At 40.0% G+C, this 17806-nt stretch overlaps 1 protein-coding gene and 1 long non-coding RNA gene across 3 annotated transcripts in view; one reads left to right on the plus strand and one right to left on the minus strand.

Moving 5' to 3' along the window:
* Positions 1-17539, minus strand: part of zc2hc1a (zinc finger, C2HC-type containing 1A) — a 53635-nt gene extending 36096 nt beyond the window's left edge. Inside the window, exons 1-3 of the mRNA XM_043689113.1 lie at positions 17451-17539; positions 8866-8933; positions 5443-5559 (exon numbers count right to left, since the gene is read on the minus strand). Coding sequence (XP_043545048.1) covers positions 5443-5559; positions 8866-8933; positions 17451-17520 — 255 coding nt within the window. The 5' untranslated portion in view covers positions 17521-17539. The remainder of the gene's footprint in view (positions 1-5442; positions 5560-8865; positions 8934-17450) is intronic.
* A 15-nt stretch (positions 17540-17554) lies between these two features.
* LOC122549382 overlaps positions 17555-17806 on the plus strand; it is a 12076-nt gene continuing 11824 nt past the window's right edge. The window contains exon 1 of one of the 2 annotated variants that reach the window (XR_006311514.1): positions 17555-17727. This is a non-coding gene — a long non-coding RNA (uncharacterized LOC122549382). The remainder of the gene's footprint in view (positions 17728-17806) is intronic. The other variant, XR_006311513.1, reaches the window with a different exon arrangement.

The following is a 17806-nucleotide window of genomic DNA, read 5'->3' on the forward strand; positions in this document are numbered from 1 at the left end:
ACTCAATGATTATTTGGTCGTTAAAATTTAAGTAACTTAGATATACCTTCAAAGACAGTACAACTGCATAGATCTATGACCAGAGAAATTCTCTGGAAAGACCTTTTAGACTAGCGTTATCTGCAGGCATGAATACGAAAGGGTTATATTGGATTTTCCACTATCTAACAACAGATCAAATTTAAACATTTTGGTTATTAATAATTAAAGTCATTGATAAGGTTTGCCAGACACTTTGTTTTTCACCATTCTATATGTTGCCCAAGTAAAGTTTTAAATTCTATATTTTGTTATGCATGATCAATCCTTTCTGTTCTTCGACTTTCAGTTTCATTTAATGAAAGTGCTCATATATGGAATAATTGCTTCCCTCTGTCTCCTTCCTCAGCAGATTCTTAATAAAAGTCTTTGACAATTTTGACCACTCATATACATGTATACCTCTTAAGTACTCCCAGGCTTGATTCAATTCAACTCTTCAGGAGTCCTTAATTCACCAAACCAGTGCTTGGTCCCAAGTATTTACTGACTGCCGAGCTTTGAAGTGCTGATGTCACATGAGTCAGTGCAAGAGGGTGCTGAGCTGGGAAGTGGCTGATATCCTGTTGGCCAGGAGGGGCGGCTCCATCCCAGCAGGTCCTGGAAGGTATGGCAACCTCTCAGGTGGGATGCCGTCAGATAGCATTGGGTTTGGGTTTGAGCTTCAGCCCTGTCAGGTGGTCTGTCACTTGGTGGTTGGGGAGTGTCTGGTGAATATGCCTTTGACATGAATTTTCAACTTCAACTGCCCGGCAATCCACCATTTCAATCAAAACCCCACCAAGAATAAATAACCTGTCAAATTAGTAAAGATTTCTTCCCTCTCCTCTTCAATTTTAATAAGTTTCTATCCACTCTGTTGCAAGGTCTCAGAAACTAAATGAAGATTTACTACAAGGTTATTCATACACACAAAATGCTGAACTTCGTTAATAAACCTGCTCATGCAGACTAAGACATGAAAATATTTAAACAGCTGTATTTCAGGCTTAGTCCTACCCAAGCATACCAGCGAAACCTCACAGCTAGAAATGAACAGTAAGATTAACTATACTTTTAGAATGTTCACATTGTGAAACCTAAATAATGCAGAAGCAGTTATTAAAACAGAATTCCAAGAAGACCTGTATATGTAAGAACATAACTTCACGGCTGCAAATTACACAAATGTCAAGTTATTTAAAATTAAAAATCACACAACACCAGGTTATAATCCAACAGGTTTAATTGGAAGCAGTAGCTTTCAGAGTGCTGCTCCTTCATCTGCACAACCGCACAACCACCTGATGAAGGAGGGGCGCTCCGAAAGCTAGTGCTTCCAATTAAACCTGTTGGATTATAATCTGGTGTTGTGTGATTTTTAACTTTGTACACCCCAGTTCAACACCGGCATCTCCAAGTCAAGTTGGTTAATCATAAAAGTTCAATCTAATTCATCAATTCCCGCAGATTCAACCAGACAGCCAAGACTTTAAGTCAGCATGATGAAAAACTTAAAAACTGAGGTGTGGGGGGGTGTTAATGATTGGAGGTGGGGGGTGTGTGGCTAAGATGGCATATCCAATGGTACCACCTACTAAAACAGGAGAATGGTAATTCTCCTATTCATAATTGATGGGTTCCTGTCGTCAAACTGAACCATGGTTTTCACATCAATTAGGATTGTAACTTGAGACTGTGTTATCAATTAAGCCAAAGGATGTTTGCTCCTTGTGCTCAACCACATGATGTCAAAGATTACACACGGTAACTTTCAATCACAGTTTCCTCTTTATCCCAATTGTGACTTCCTTGGTGTCACATACACAACAAACAACAAATTTTCATTTTGAAATCTAATAACTTTCTTTGTTCTTCAGACTCAAGACATAATGCAGTAATGCAATATCAAAGATGCATTGTTGAAATACAGGAATTAAACCATCTTCCTGCTGTCAAAATAAATAGAATAAGGAATTAAAAAAAACAGAAATTGCTGAAAAAAACTTAGCAGGTCTTGCAGGTTCTGAAGAAGATCACGAGACCCAAAATGTTAACTCTGACTTTACTCCACAGATGCTGGCAGACCTGCTGAGTTTTTCCAGCAATTTCTGGCTTTTTTTGTTTTTGTTTATGGTTTCCAGCGTCTGCAGTTATTTCTGTTTTTTGTTTATGTTTATAAATTGCTTGAATTGAGTTATAACAGCATACACTTTAATCAGTTTCAGAATTATTTCACAATATTTGTAAATATAAACAATGCAAATGAGATGCATATCCTGATTTCACAGTACAAAGATCTTCATTAGATGTCAATGTGAAAATAATTTTACATTTTAAGGTTTATCACGATGTTTTTTACTGAATTAATAAGACAATAAATGATTGAGGGACTAGACTTAGTAAATTGTGATTTTTTTTCTTAATTGAATTCAGATTCTCAAATTTCCACGGTAGGATTTCAATTCTGAATTACTTGTTTCAGTCACATAATTATCATCCTATCATATGCTAAAGGATCGATTCTGTTAGTAGCAAATAAAAGCAGATTGAATTCTACACTTCATCACTTTCTGAAATGACAAATCCTCTGGTAGATTTATTAAGAACCCATTCAGTCCTTTTGAGCCCACTCTGCCATTCAATTAAATCATGATTAATCTGTCACAGCTTCAATCACTCATCTTTGCTCCATATCCCTCAAAGTCCTTGACTAATAAATTCTATTTTCAGGTTTAAAATGAATATTTGAACATGCATTTATTGCTTTTTATGATAAAGCTCCACTTCTGTGAGAAAAGTTTCTCCAGAAGGATGTCAAGTCATCTCATTGAAACATAGAGGATTCTTAAACTGTTTGACAGGTTGTGCTGACTGGATGTTTCCCCTCATAGCAGAACCTAGGAACAGAGGGATAGTCTCAGAATAAAGGGACCTCAATAGTTGAGGATGAATTTCTTTTCTCATAGTGTTGAGAGTCTTTGGAACTCCCTGCCACAGAGATTAGTGGGGCAGAGTCATACAACAACAGGCTCTTCAGCCTACCCTGGCTACTCTGGCTAATACTTTTTAACCTGTATTTGGTCCATAGCCTACCATACCCTGGTATTTTAAGTACTCATCAGATGCTTCATAAATGTTGCAAGAGTACTTCACCTGCCTCCACCAACTTCTCAAGCAAAACATTCCATATTTCTACCATCCACCGAGTAAAAAAGTCTTTTCCTCAGATTTCCTCTAAACCATATGCTCCTCACCTTAATCTTATGTCCTCAGGTCTTAGACATGTCTGCCATGAGGAAAATATTCTCACAAACTACTCTGTCTATGCCTCTCAATTTTGTATGAGATTAAGCCCTTGTCCCTCTAAAGAAACCAAACCCAGCCCATCCAATCACTCCTCATAACAGACTTTTCATCCCAGGAAACATCCTGGTGAATCTCCTCTACACCTCCTCTACAATCATGTCTTTCTGATAGTGTGATAACAAGAACTGAACACTGTATTCTATCTGTGCCCTAACCAATGTTTTATAATGTTGCTACTACTTTCTATGCCCCAGCTAACAAAGGCAAGCATCCTTGTATTTTTTTCACCACCTTGTCTACATGTGCTGACACTTTCAGGGATTTATGGACTTGTATACCAAGATTTCTTTGTTCCTTAGTACTCCTAATAATAATAGGAGTACTATTAGTAATAATATCCTTCCTATAACAGGAAGACCAGAACTGAACATACTCCACAAGAGGTCTCACTAATGTCCTGTACAACCTCAACACAACATCCCAACTCCTATACTCGAAGGTCTGAGCAATGAAGGCAAGTGTGCTAAATGCCTTCTTAATCACCCTATATATGTGATATATGATGAAAACTTTAAAGAATTATATTCTTGAATCCCTCAGTCTCTCTGTTCTACAACACTACCTTAAGCCCTACTTTTAATTGTATGTTTTGCCTTTTGTTTTACCAAAAGGCAATACCTTGCATTTACTTCAATTAAACTCCACTCTTTAGCCAATTGACCTAATTGATCGAGATCTCTTTGTAATCTTAGATAACCTTTTTCACTGTCCATCAATCTTGGTGACTTCTGCAAACTTACTAATCATGTTTTCATGTGTGTAATTATTAGACTTCAAGTGAGTAGAAATGTTGGTTTCCCTACGTTTATCTTCTATTACCATCAAGCATATTGAGTTGAAAAATGTGTTGCTGTAAAAGCGCAGCAGGTCAGGCAGCATCCAAGGAGCAGGAGAATCAACGTTTCGGGCATAAGCCCTTCTTCAGGAATCAAGCATATTGACCAATGTATTTGCATAATCTTCTTAAAGTGACCTGAGCATTTGACAATTTGACTGAAGGCTGCCCAGGTAAGTGTTGCAATTAGCAACCCCCAAGACTGTTCCGCAAATGCTGACCAATTGCAGAATCACATCTAATAGTCAAGATTTTTTATTATGTAAACAAAAGGAATATTTGCTGTTTCTGAACTAGTTAGGAGCTACAGTTCCCCATTGCTTTCTCCTTGGCAACACCACAAATCAGAGATGACTGGTCAACAATCAGTTCCTTTTACTCCTGCAGTATATTCCTTTGATTTTTTGGAATTTGGCATTCTTGCATTTTGTGCTAATGAGTATAACACGAAAAGCTTGTGCAACATCTCTTATTTCAGCAACATTTGAATGATCTTGCTCCACTACATAAATGCAAAGCAGAAGATGATAGCACGAGGGAATCAGAAAGACTTTACAAAGGGCAGAGTCCCATAATTGAAAAGCTGAATCAATGGAAAAAAAATTAAATTTCTGATCTCTTTATCGATGAGTAGTTCAAAATACATCATGCAATAAATTTATCTTTTAAACCACAGTGATCAAAATACAGGTCAAAATACCAAGAATGCATAATTCAAGGCAAACAGGCAAAAACAAGTCAGTATGAATAATGTAGACTGAGAGTTTGATTATGGCATTCAGCATAAACTTAAAGATGTTATTATTCACTATTCTATAAAGGTGTAAATTAAATTAAATGTCACCTATTCAATGTATTGCAAAACAATGTAGTTTGGAGTTAGAACCAACATGCCAGAGGCTCTGAGTGTGCAAAGACTGAGCTGGGACAGATGAGCACATTTCCTAATATCACAAAGAAAGGTGTGAGTAAAACTCAAATTCAAACCATACAGCCACTCATTTCTAGTCCCACAAAATAAAAACAAATTGTTATCCTTGTAATTATTAAAAGCAGTGAAATCCATAAAAATGGATACCCAAAATCCCAAGAGTGTATAAAATTCAAAGGAATCCTGTTAAGAGGTACAACACCACCAGGATATCTGACTTATCCAGTTTACTGTGCAATCATCAGATGGAAAAGACACCAAAAACGCTTGTAAAATTTTATTTACCTACCTTGGGTTTCAGCGGTTTTAAGGTGGGAATGTCAGTTCCTTCAGCTCGCTGCCTACTGGAGTCAAAGGTTTTCCTTTTCTTATTAACATTTTTTTGGCAGATAGGCTCATGCTTTAACTGTAAGGAAAAAAAGGCAATCTTAAAAGTTGTATTGGAAAGCTGAGCAATATTGAATGTGAAATTACTGCTCATCTACAGCAAAAAAAATGACATTTCATTGATTCAAGCAATTCAGGTTCAACAATTTCCTTGCTTCTGGAAAATCTAACAGGTGGAGTCATTGAGGAAGCTGGGGACACAGAAAATCCCAAAAGTTTCTGTCATTAGATTTTTAGCCATCTATTGCTGGATTTCTAGATTTGCTGCATCCATGTGTAAAATCTTATCAAATCTTTCCATTTCATCATCTTTAGTGTTTAATATTAAAGCTCATTGTGATAAAATACCAACAAATTGCTCCAAAGTAATTCATTCTTAGGTAAAAGTAAATGCAGAATCACACAACAGTCAGTATTTGAACAAAATAAAACACTTATAAGCGGACACCTAAATGTTAACGCGTATGCATTTTCCACTTTTGCATTTCTGTTTTGTTTGTAGCTTCTGGATATAATAAATACATTCAACATGCTTCATTTGGATCCAATTCAGGTTGATTGATCAGAAAATAGTGTCTGTTAAGTTCACTGGCAAAAATTTAAAATGCAGGATTGTGGTATTAATAATGGAGTTGATTTCATGTTTCATTCTATAGATTGTGAGCATCAAGAATGAACATATCCTAAACAAAAATGTTATTCCTTCTCTAACATGCCTTCACCTCTGAAAAGTATCTGCTATAGCATGGGTGTGTGAAGTTATCCCATTAACAACAAACAACATGAGGTCTTCTCAATAAAAATAACAATCCAACATGAAAGTGAACTAGACAAATGATAATTATTTGATGAGACCCATGTGCTCTAGGGATTGGCATGTCTCTGCCCAAAACTCATGTGTGCAGGACAGCCTGCAGAATTCATCCCATTCGATGGGCTTGAATCAACCCCAGCTGCCATAACTGATGGCTGTTGCTCTTGCAGAAGTTTCCACGTAATTTATGATGCAAAACTGATGGGGCTTTAGAGAGTGAGAACTTTAAGAGATACATTTTTATAACATCCCAAGATACTTTAATTGTTTTATTCAGTTTCAAGGTGTACTGCAGCAGAAAATGCCCAGCTGCTCCAATTGCATTCCGGGCTGAGTATTCAAAAATTATCCAGGTAAACTTGTATCCTATACCTAAACTAACAGAGTTCAAAGAATATTTATTGCTCTATAAAAATTATACACACAAATCCAGATAGACAGGGGACTTACATTGCTAAACAAGACATACAATAGAACATGTAGTATGAAAAACGTTATTCAGGTGGCTTTGCCTACAAATTAGTTGAGCATGATACTAATTCTATTTGCAAACATGCCTGAAGCCAAGAGCAGCTTGGTTTGCAAATCACCAGCGATGATGCTGCCAGAGTTGAGTTTTGAGTATGTTGTTGCAATTTATGTAGACATATTACATTAACTGTTGTTTAAAGGAAGAAATCTGGGAAGAACATCCTGCATTGACTTGACAACGGAAATGACAATGGTAAACTCAGTCACGTCAACCTTGCAAATGTCCACTTACTATTATCTGGGCCCTTATGCCAAAATTGGGACAGGTGTCCGACCGATGAATCAGGCATTAACCTGAAAGTCATATTCATGGAATTGTATCTTGCATACAAAGTCCCAGATAACACCATCACCAACCCACCTGCTTCTTCAATGAACTTCACTCCAACATGAGGTCAAAAGCGGCTATGTTCACTATGTTTGTGCAATGTTCAACACGACTTATGTCTACTCAGATAATGAAGCAAGTCCATTACCAAATGTAGCAATAACTTGTGCTGACAAGTGGTAAGTGAATTCAGACCAAACAAATGCAAGGCAATGACTATCTCCAACAAGAGAGAATTGAACCAGTGCCCCTTGACATTCATTTCCATTAACACAGAAGCAGCTTGACACCACCTAGAACAAAGTAGCACACTTGACTGGCACCATAACCAAAAACAACTATTTCCTCCATCACTGATACACAGCAACCACCAAGTGCATCATTTACAAGATGCACTTCAGAAATTCACCAAGAATCCTTTACAGTATCTTCTAAACCCATGACCATTACCATCCAGAAGGAGAAAGCAGCAGAAACATGGAAATATCACTGCCAGTAGGCACCCCTCCAAGCCACTCACTGTCCTGACTTGCTATTACTTCAATGTCCCTGTGTCACAATCCTGGAACACTCTACCCAACATTGTGTGGGTCTACCTATAAGGAGAAAGTGAGGTCTGCAGATGCTGGAGATCAGAGCTGAAAATGTGTTGCTGGAAAAGCGCAGCAGGTCAGGCAGCATCCAGGGAACAGGAGAATCGACGTTTCGGGCATAAGCCCTTCTTCAGGAATGAGGAAAGTTTGTCCAGCAGGCTAAGATAAAAGGTAGGGAGGAGGGACTTGGGGGAGGGGCGTCGGAAATGTGATAGGTGGAAAGAGGTCAAGGTGAGGGTGATAGGTCAGACTGGGGTGGGGGCGGAGAGGTCGGGAAGAAGATTGCAGGTTAGGAAGGCAGTGCTGAATTCGATGGATTAGACTGAGACAAGGTGGGGGGAGGGGAAATGAGGAAACTGGTGAAATCCGAGTTCATCCCTTGTGGTTGGAGGGTTCCTAGGCGGAAGATGAGGCGCCCTTCCTCCAACCGTCGTTTTGTTGTGGTCTGGCGATGGAGGAGTCCAAAGACCTACATATCCTTGGTGGAGTGGGAGGGGTCTACCTATAGCAGATCAACTGTGACAGTTCAAGTAGGCAGCTTATTTTATGTGAAATAAATGGAATCAAGCAAAGAAGCTGCTATCCCATAACGATTAAAGAAAGTACTCTTTCACTGAATTGTCCAAAGGACAGAATTCCTAATACTGTTATTAGAAGCATTTGATACTTGAATATTCCATTCACTATTTAAGGACATGCAATAACATAATTAAGCAACATTTGAATTCATAAATGTATCCACTCAAATGTTTTGTAATTAAGCAATTTAGTTTTGCCTCGATATAAAATATTACCCTGTTAGAAATACTTTCCTTCAAATTAGGCTTAATGTGTGCATTACATTGTTTTGATCCACCAAGATTTGTTTCATAATGGTCCTTGGGATGTTACCTTACATTAAAAGGAGATATTGCAAGTTTTTGCTGAATGCCCCTACTATTGATGGTGGCATCCATTTCTTAATCCTGAATAAAACAACAAAATATCAATTATCTCTCGGCAATATAACTGCGGTGGGTGTATGGAAAGAGAAGAGTGAATTTGATACTATACACTTACCCGCACTGCTGGTAAAAACGTTCGTCCACAAATTTTGCAAGATGCTAGATCACATTCTGCTGCTCCACCTTCACAAACAGAATATCAACATGAAAATATTTTAAATGATTATTCATTTACAAGTACACTAGTGACTCAGCTATTCCTCTTCAATTGGACAGCTGTTGTCATCCAAAAAGACATTCCAAAATATCAATATTAGATGTAATGTTGGTGCTTTTAAACAACTGAAATCAGAAAGCTGTGCCCAGTGAGAGATTTGGTGGGGGTGGGGGGTGAAAGTGGGCAGTTAGATACAGCCTGGCAGGTACTTTGTTTGGGGGGCCTGGGGATGGAGGGGAGTCAGCTCTGATCGCAGAGGGAGGTGCAAGTCAGGTATGTAGTTAGAGACGGAATCCTTCAGGTCATGTTGGGTCAGGTGGGGCAGTAGTAATGAGAAAGTCTACAGCCTTAAAACTTGTCTTTAAACATTTAGACCAAAATGTAATGCTGAATTATAGAACACATTTACTGCACTAGAAAATAGACAGGCAGGAAGGCTCAGAAAAGGGGGGATCTTAAAGAATGCAAAAGATAGGGAACTTGGGCTCACCAAGTGATAACAGGATGCTGTAAGACAATTAAGAACATTTGCCTTAGCATCAGTGAATCTGTGTGAACAGGACATCAAATGATAACATTCACAGCCATTCTGTTGTGAAATTAATGACAGTGTTTGATTCTGACCCTGAAACGAAACTCAGTACTATCAAAAACTTTGTAATTAACGGTTAGATGCTGCCAATTATAATGGATTCTTATTACTCCTTGCACTTGGGGCAGTCATAGAGAGAAAATAAATCTTTGTTGTTACAAAACCCTGACTTGAGAGTTCAAAAGGACACTAGAGAGAGAAAGACCATTTTGCTGCTGAGGCTGTTGAATCCAGTAGAAAATTAACTCTTAGTGCTTATCTGCTTTGGATTGAATTTAATTGCATTTTGAGACTTTTTGATGATTTTGAGTAGCCATTACTGGTTATGAAATGCAAACTCTGTAAAAGGAAATATTGATAAAACTTTCACTTACTTGCTGTTTTTACGTACCTTACAGACTGCCCCACTGTTAATTCTAATTAATCAGATCTTATGTCTTATTTGAATTTGAATCACCAACTTAAAAAGAAGGCATGTTTAATTCGAGACTAATTAATCATTTTAAATACAACCTTGCAGGAACATTTCAGCCTCAGGTACAGAATGATTCTGTGCTTAAGTTAAAGAGCAAGAATCTGCTCCCCACTTAAAATGATTCTAAACCTAACATTGAAGAGATTCTGACACAATCTGTCAGGAAGCCATTTCATGGTCAAAGGTTTGCCCTCCTTGATAAGGAGCCATTTCACAAAACAATGATATCAGACATGTGAGCTGTCCAAGGTTACCTTATGACATTTCCCACTTAATTTAGACTGGTACTTCTTTATAGGAACCTATCTCACCAGCAGACTCCTAACTTGGCTGGATTTCTTTTTCCCACCTGATGGATAGCTCAAGGCCTGTAGGAGTGATCAGTCAAGTGCACACAGACCTGTCTTCCTTATGAATTATTGTCTTTCACTGTTATCTAGGTAAAAACAATAACTGCAGATGCTGGAAACCAAATTCTGGATCAGTGGTGCTGGAAGAGCACAGCAATTCAGGCAGCATTCAACGTGTAGCGAAATCGACGTTTCGGGCAAAAGTCCTTCCTGATGAAGGGCTTTTGCCCGAAACGTCGATTTTGCTACTCGTTGGATGCTGCCTGAATTGCTGTGCTCTTCCAGCACCACTGATCCAGAATTTCACTGTTATCTGTCTAACTAAGAACATGCAATGTTTTTGTAAACTTTTGTATAAAGGAAGCCACTTTGTATCAGTATGGAAGTAGCCTGCTGGGGCACTTGAAAAGCTGGTACACTACTCTCCTAGGTTATTAGAACCTAGTTAGTTTAGCTTATAGGTATCAGTGTTATGTTGTAATAGTGATGCTATTAGTGAATAAAGGGGATGACTAAAATTAAACTAGTCTGTCTGTAAGAGGTTTTTATTCCAGACTTCCAAAGAGTACGACCTCCAGGACGAACCAAGAGAGAGGCTTTACAGGTCTGAGTCCACAAGGGATTCCCTGGGCCATCTCAAATCTGTACTTTAACAGTAAGTTCATTTACTTCATTGGGTATCAAGTTCATTCATGTGAACATGGTCTCATTAGAAAGCATTAGGTCTAATGAGGGAGTCAGATGAGGAGTGCTGTTAGATCTGTTTGGGGGGGCAGAGATGTGGAATGATTGATCAGGTCAGGTTGGGGACTTGCAGGGTCAGGGAAGGAGGTGGTCAGCATAAGTGATTGGGACATCAATTACTCAGGAGTTAGAGAAAGCTTTTTCTGTTTCACATTTCCGAGGTAAATAAATCAAAATTGTCCAAAGTCTCTGAATGTAACTCAGAATCTGAGACGTTAGCAGAGGATCCCAGGAGCAGGAGGACTATCTGCTGCAAGCTAAAACTTTCCAGACAATTCTCATGTAGGTCACTGCAGGATATCCACAAGGTCCTGACACACATATTTGCTCCAAGATAATTTAAAGACAAGATGATTTGGCCCACTATCTTTTCCTTCCTGTATTTGAAGTATTACTTTGACTCTATCTGCTAACTGTAGGATTTTTAATGCAGTTCATGTTGAACTGGCCAAATAATTTCTAATCCCCTTACAAACTAGTATACTTATGTTAATGCATCTTACTATAATACAGTACCAAGTCCTACTTGCAATTTGTAATCACATTTATCATAATTAGATTTGAATCCTTATGAGGCATTTGAAATTGCTACTGAATCTTTGAACCAACGATGCCAGTACATCCAGCATGTTGTTTATTTTGTTTTCTGTGGATTATAACCCAAACTTTTCACTTCGCAGTTTGCTAACTGAGACACTACAAGATGATTGGCTAATAAGCCTTCTCGATAGCATCACTGTAGTTTGTATGCCACAGATTGCTATAAATATCTCATGCTTAATTTCATCATACTCTGATAAGTCTAGGAGAAAGGGAGGGGCGGCACAGTGGTTAGCACTGCTGCCTCACAACGCCAGAGACCCGGGTTCAATTCCTGCCTCAGGCAACTGTTTGTGTGGAGTTTGCACATTCTCCCCGTGTCTGCGTGGGTTTCCTCCGAGTGCTCTGGTTTCCTCCCACAGTCCAAAGATGTGCAGGTTAGGTAAATTGCCCATGCTAAATTGCCCGTAGTGTTAGGTGCAATAGTCAGGGATGAATGTAGGGGAATGGGTCTGGATGGGTTGCTCTTTGGAGGGTCGGTGCGGACTTGTTGGGCTGAAGGGCCTGTTTCCACACTGTAGGGAATCTAATCTAACCTTTAACTAGATTTCCCGTAGTGTTAGGGGAATGGGTATGAGTGGGTTGCTCTTCAGAGGATCAGTATGGACTTGTTGGGCCCAAGGGCCTGTTTCCACACTGTAAGTAATCTAATCTAATCAGATGCTGAAGCTCAGAGTCAAGAGTGTGGTGCTGGAAACACACAGTAGGTCAGGTAGCCTCCGAGGAGCAGAAGTTTATGCCCGAAACATCGATTCTCTCGCTCCTCAGATGCTTCCTGACTTACTGTGCTTTGCCAGCACTATGCTCTTGACTCTGACAAGACTGTCAAAACGTCTAGAGTCCTCTTTGTTACCAGTATTCTTAGAAGTCAGCAGTGAGGACCATTGCTTTGACATTAATCGCAAAAGCCAAACTGTGGATTCAAGGCACAAATGTTAAGGTTTTGAGGAATATTCACACTGAGATAGATTTTGGACCATTCCTACCTCAGTCAGGAAATGTCATCAACATGCTCCATTACTTTTTTTTGTTGGAAGCTCATGATAATCTAATAAAACATAACTCTTCAAATTAACCCTAGTTAATCAAATCAAGTTATCTCCCCAACATATTCTGAAATATATTGATTATAGTTTGTATTTCGTATTGGCATAAGGGTCACAGTGTTTTAGAACCCTATGGCCTTTAGCCATTGTCTACACAACAGCAGACAAGCATTTCTCATTTTCGAGCATTTTGCCCACAGCCTTGTACATGATGGTGTTTCAACTAATTATCAAAATATTTCTAAAATTGTATTACATTTGCAGCCCTCTATCATCCTTTCAGGCAGTGAGTTCCAGATACCCACCATGCTCTGGATGAAACATTTCTCCCTTAAATCCCCTTTAAAACTCCTGCCCTTTACCTTTAATCTATGCATCCAGTTTATCAAACCAGTTACTAAAGGAAAAAAAATTCTTCCTTTCTACTTTATTAAGTCACTGAATTAAGTTATCCCTCAGTCTTCTCTGCTCTAAGGAAAAGCAACACCAGACCAACTGTCCAGTTGCTTTCGAGGATCTGTTGACATGCATTCTCTGTACTCTCTGCCCTACCATTTATCATGCACTCCTTTGCTTTGTCAATCTTCCCAAAATACATCACCCCACTTTTTAGGACTAAATTCTATTTGCCAATATTCTGTCCATCCAACCATCCTTTTGTCTCAGGATTTCCTCCTTGGTATTTACCTCAATTTAATATTTGTGGTTGAGAATTATACAATTAGCTGATCCACTAAGGTTGACTGTAAAAGGGCAATTGAGCTACACACTTAAGACTACTCCAAAGTAGGGTTAAGGTAAGGAGAAGCATAGCATAAAGTGTGCACTATGATATCCAGCCCTAGTTTGGAATATGGGTTTTAGAGGTTATAAATAAACACCAGTACAAAACCAAAATCTTAGTACTTAAGAAATAATCCAAGAAGTCTGCTGGAAATCTGCCTTTTAGAATGATAAATTTTAATCTGCAATTTGAGATGGAGAAGGGAGAATCGGAAGTGTCAGTACTGCAGTTGAACAAAAGGAACTATAGAGCTATGAAGGAGGAGCTGGCCAAAGTTCAATGGTTCAATACCCTAGCAGGGATGGGAGTGGAACAGCAATGGCAGGTATTTCTGGATATAATGCAGAAGGTGCAGGATCAGTTCAATCTAAAGAGGAAGATAGATTCTAAGGGGAGGCGGGGCAACCGTGGTTGACTGGGAAACCTTTAAAGAGCATCAGAGGATAACTAAAAAGTCAATATACGGAGAAAAAAATGAGGTACGAAGGCAAACTGGCCAAAAATATAAAGGAGGATAGTAAAAGCTTTTTTAGGTATGTGAAAAGAAAGAAAAAGATTAAGACTAAAATTGGGCACTTGAAGACAGAAGCTAGTGAATTTATTATGGGGAACAAGGAAATGGCTGAAGAGTTGAATAGGTACTTTGGATCTGTCTTCACTGGGGAAGACACAAGCAATCTCCCAGATGTAAAGTGGCTGAAGGACCTAGGGTAATGGATGAACCTGAAGGGAATTTATATTAGGTAGGAAATGGTGTTGGATCGACTGTTATGTCTGAAGACTGATAAGTCCTCGGGACCTGATGGTGGCTCTAGAAATCGTGAACACATTGCTAATCATTTTCCAATGTTCTATCGATTCAGGATCAGTTCCTGCGATTGGAGGGTGGCTAATGTTGTCCCACTTTTCAAGAAAGGAGGGAGGCAGAAAACAGGGAATTATAGACCGGTTCGCCTGAAATCAGTGGTTGGAAAGATGCTGGAGTCAATTATAAAAGATGAAATTATGACTCATTTGGATTGCAGTAACAGGATAGGTCAGAGTCAGCATGGATTTACGAAGGGGAAATCGTGCTTGACTAATCTTCTGGAATTTTTTGAGGATGTAACTATGAAGATAGACAAGGGAGAGCCAGTGGATGTAGTGTACCTGGACTTTCAAAAAGCCTTTGACAAAGTCCCACATAGAAGATCAGTGAGCAAAATTAGCGCACATGGTATTGGGGGCAAAATACTGACTTGGATTGAAAATTGGCTGGCTGACAGGAAGCAAAGAGTAGTGATAGACGGGTCCCTTTTGTAATGGCAGGCAGTAACCAGTGGGGTACCACAAGTTTCGGTGATGGGACTGCAGCTATTTACAATACACATTAATGATATAGATGAAGGTATTAAAAGTAATATTAGGAAATTTGCTGATGACACAAAGCTGGGTGAGGATGTTATGTGAAATGTGAGGAGGATGTTATGATAATACAGGGTGACTTGGACAGGCTAGGTGAGTGGACGGATGCATGGCAGATGCAGTTTAATGTGGATAAATATGTGGTTATCCACTTTGGTGGCAAGAACAGAAAGGCAGATTACTATCTAAATGGAATTGTATTAAGTAAAAGGGAAGTACAACGAGATCTAGGTGTTCTTGTACATCAGTTAATGAAAGCAAGCATGTAGGTACAGCAGGCAGTTAAGAAAGCTAATGGCATGCTGGCCTTCATAACAAGAGGAATTGAACATAGGAGCAAAGAACTCCTTCTGCAGCTGTACAGAGTCCTGGTGAGACGGCAACTGGAATATTTTGTGCAGTTTTGGTCTCCAAGTTTGAGGAAGGACATTCTGGCTATTGAGGGAGAGAAGCGTAGGTTTACGAGGTCAATTCCCGGAATGGCGGGACTATCATATGTTGAAAAATTGGAGCGACTGGGCTTGTATACACTTGAGTTTAGAAGGATGACAGTGGATCTGATTGAGATGTAGAAGACTTTTAAAGGATTGGACACTCTGAAGGCAGGAAGCATGTTTTCGCTGATGGGTGAGTCCAGGACTAGAGGACATATATGAACTGCTCTGCCCCAGAAGGCAGTGGAGGCCAAGTCTCTGGATACTTTCAAGAAAGAGATGGATGGAGCTCTTAAAGATAGTGGAATCAAGGGTTATGAGGATAAGGCAGGAACAGAATACTGATCGTGGATGATCAGCCATGATCATAATGAATGGTGGTGCTGGTTCGAAGGGCCGAATGGTTACTCCAGCACCTACTGTCTATTGTCTAATCCGTTTTCTGACAAAACTGAACCTTGTGTGTGAATTTAGATATGCATGTACAGATTGATTGAGAGCTGCGTAGAGAAAGCAATATACCAACATACTGCTAAATCACATTACTTGAAACAAAATCGACATATTAAACTGATGGGAGCAACATACTTATCAGCAATTTTCTAGTAAATAAATAATTACTAAAAAATGACAGGAAATAATCATTCTGGGATGCAGAGAAGAGAAATCGGTCTAAAGACTAATTATACAATACATATACAGATACTATTGCTTCAATTTTAACCTCTTCGAGTGAACCGGTGAAAAGTACAAAATTGGAAATGGTCACTCCCCTTCTAACTGCCACAATATATCTAAGTCAGGATTCAATTGTGCAAGCAAGACAGAATGCAAGTTTTAACCAGTGCAGTTCTGGATTTCACAGACAAAGTCATTCGAGAATGCCTGGCAGGTACAGGCCCTGACTGAGCAGTATGATGAATGTCACAGGGGCTTGATGAATATATGCAACATTCACAGGTGCTCCTTCAATTGATCGTCAGTTATGATTCGAACACTGTTTGGTTTATAAACTGGATTTCAAGGACTCCACACAGACAAAGGCTCAAATTTCTTGGCCTACAGAGCAGTACTTCAGGATTCTCACTCTGTCGAGAGCTGATTGCAGATTGCTGCATTTCACCAAGCCACGCTGCTTACTGGACTGGGCAGCTATGCCAGTGGAAGTGCTCACTACCCTCAATTTTAATGGCACTTATGACAACAGACTCACAGACGGAAAGAAAGAACGGTAATATTTGCAACTCCATACAAATAGATTCGGCAGGCAGCATTCAGTCTTTTGAAATGCAAAAGCTTCCCATTCATCATCATCCAACTGACATGCAACCACAAAAAGGTCATGCTAGCATGTGCATCGTTTTTATTTTCTCAGAATCAGACAATACATTTACATTAAAACTTGTACAACAATTTTTTTTCTCTACAATAACAATTCATGAATGGAGCAAATATTAGTGTGTGGGCGCTCAAACCGACGTCGCGGTAACTCAAACTTATTCAGCAGAATTTGACTTGGATGACAATAGCTTTTGTGAATTTATACATCGTTAAGCCGTGCAATTACTTTTACCATAAGGTACACTAGTAAAACCAACAGCAAGTCACACGGACCGTACAATTGTCATCAAATGAATCGATGCAACAAGAAAGGTGGAGGAGGGTGGGGTGGGGTGGGAGAGAACATCATCGCAGTTGAGAGCTGCAAGTTCTTTAAAAATTAAATGAAATTCTCATTGGCGGTGATCAGAGATAAAATTTTTGGGAATAATATATATATAATGTGCAGCCGTGGGGATAAGGGGTGTGGCAGAGGTTGGGGGGGGGGGGGCAGCATTGTCAAACAGCAGAGAGCTTTCCCCTCCCGAGGACTCTGTATCATCCTCCTCCTCCAGCACCCCACTACACTCCCTGAGAGATACGGCTGTAAGCCCCCCCCCCCCCCCCATAAAGGGGGGTGGGGGGAGAATATCCTGCACCTTCTGGGTAAGGGGAGAATCCCGCGACCAGTCGGTCTCTCACCCCGTGTGAGGTTTTCTCTCTCTCTCTCTCACCTTGTTGCCCCGGCACCGCCTCCATCTTCGTCTCATTAGCAACGCCAACTGCGTCCGCACCCAGCAACATCGAGCTTCCTGATTGGCTGCCAGCCTCGCCCCGCCCCGCCCATCGGGTGGTTTGACGGTTGGAGACGGACCCTCCTCGTCGTCGACGGACTGACCCCGGGGGGGTGGTTACTGCTAAACTTCACTCCCCCCGCTGGCTGGGCAACGCCGAAAGCCCGGTCACTGATTTCCCCGGGGAGGAGGAGGGGGGACATTGAGCCCTGAGGGGGTAAGCTGGAGGTTCTGAGAGTGGCGTTCGGCAAAATTGAGACCGCCCCCCCCCCGCTGACCCGGGCCACCCCCACCCC

This window comes from Chiloscyllium plagiosum, chromosome 4, assembly GCF_004010195.1.
Source record: "Chiloscyllium plagiosum isolate BGI_BamShark_2017 chromosome 4, ASM401019v2, whole genome shotgun sequence".
In the NCBI taxonomy this organism is placed as follows: domain Eukaryota; kingdom Metazoa; phylum Chordata; class Chondrichthyes; order Orectolobiformes; family Hemiscylliidae; genus Chiloscyllium; species Chiloscyllium plagiosum.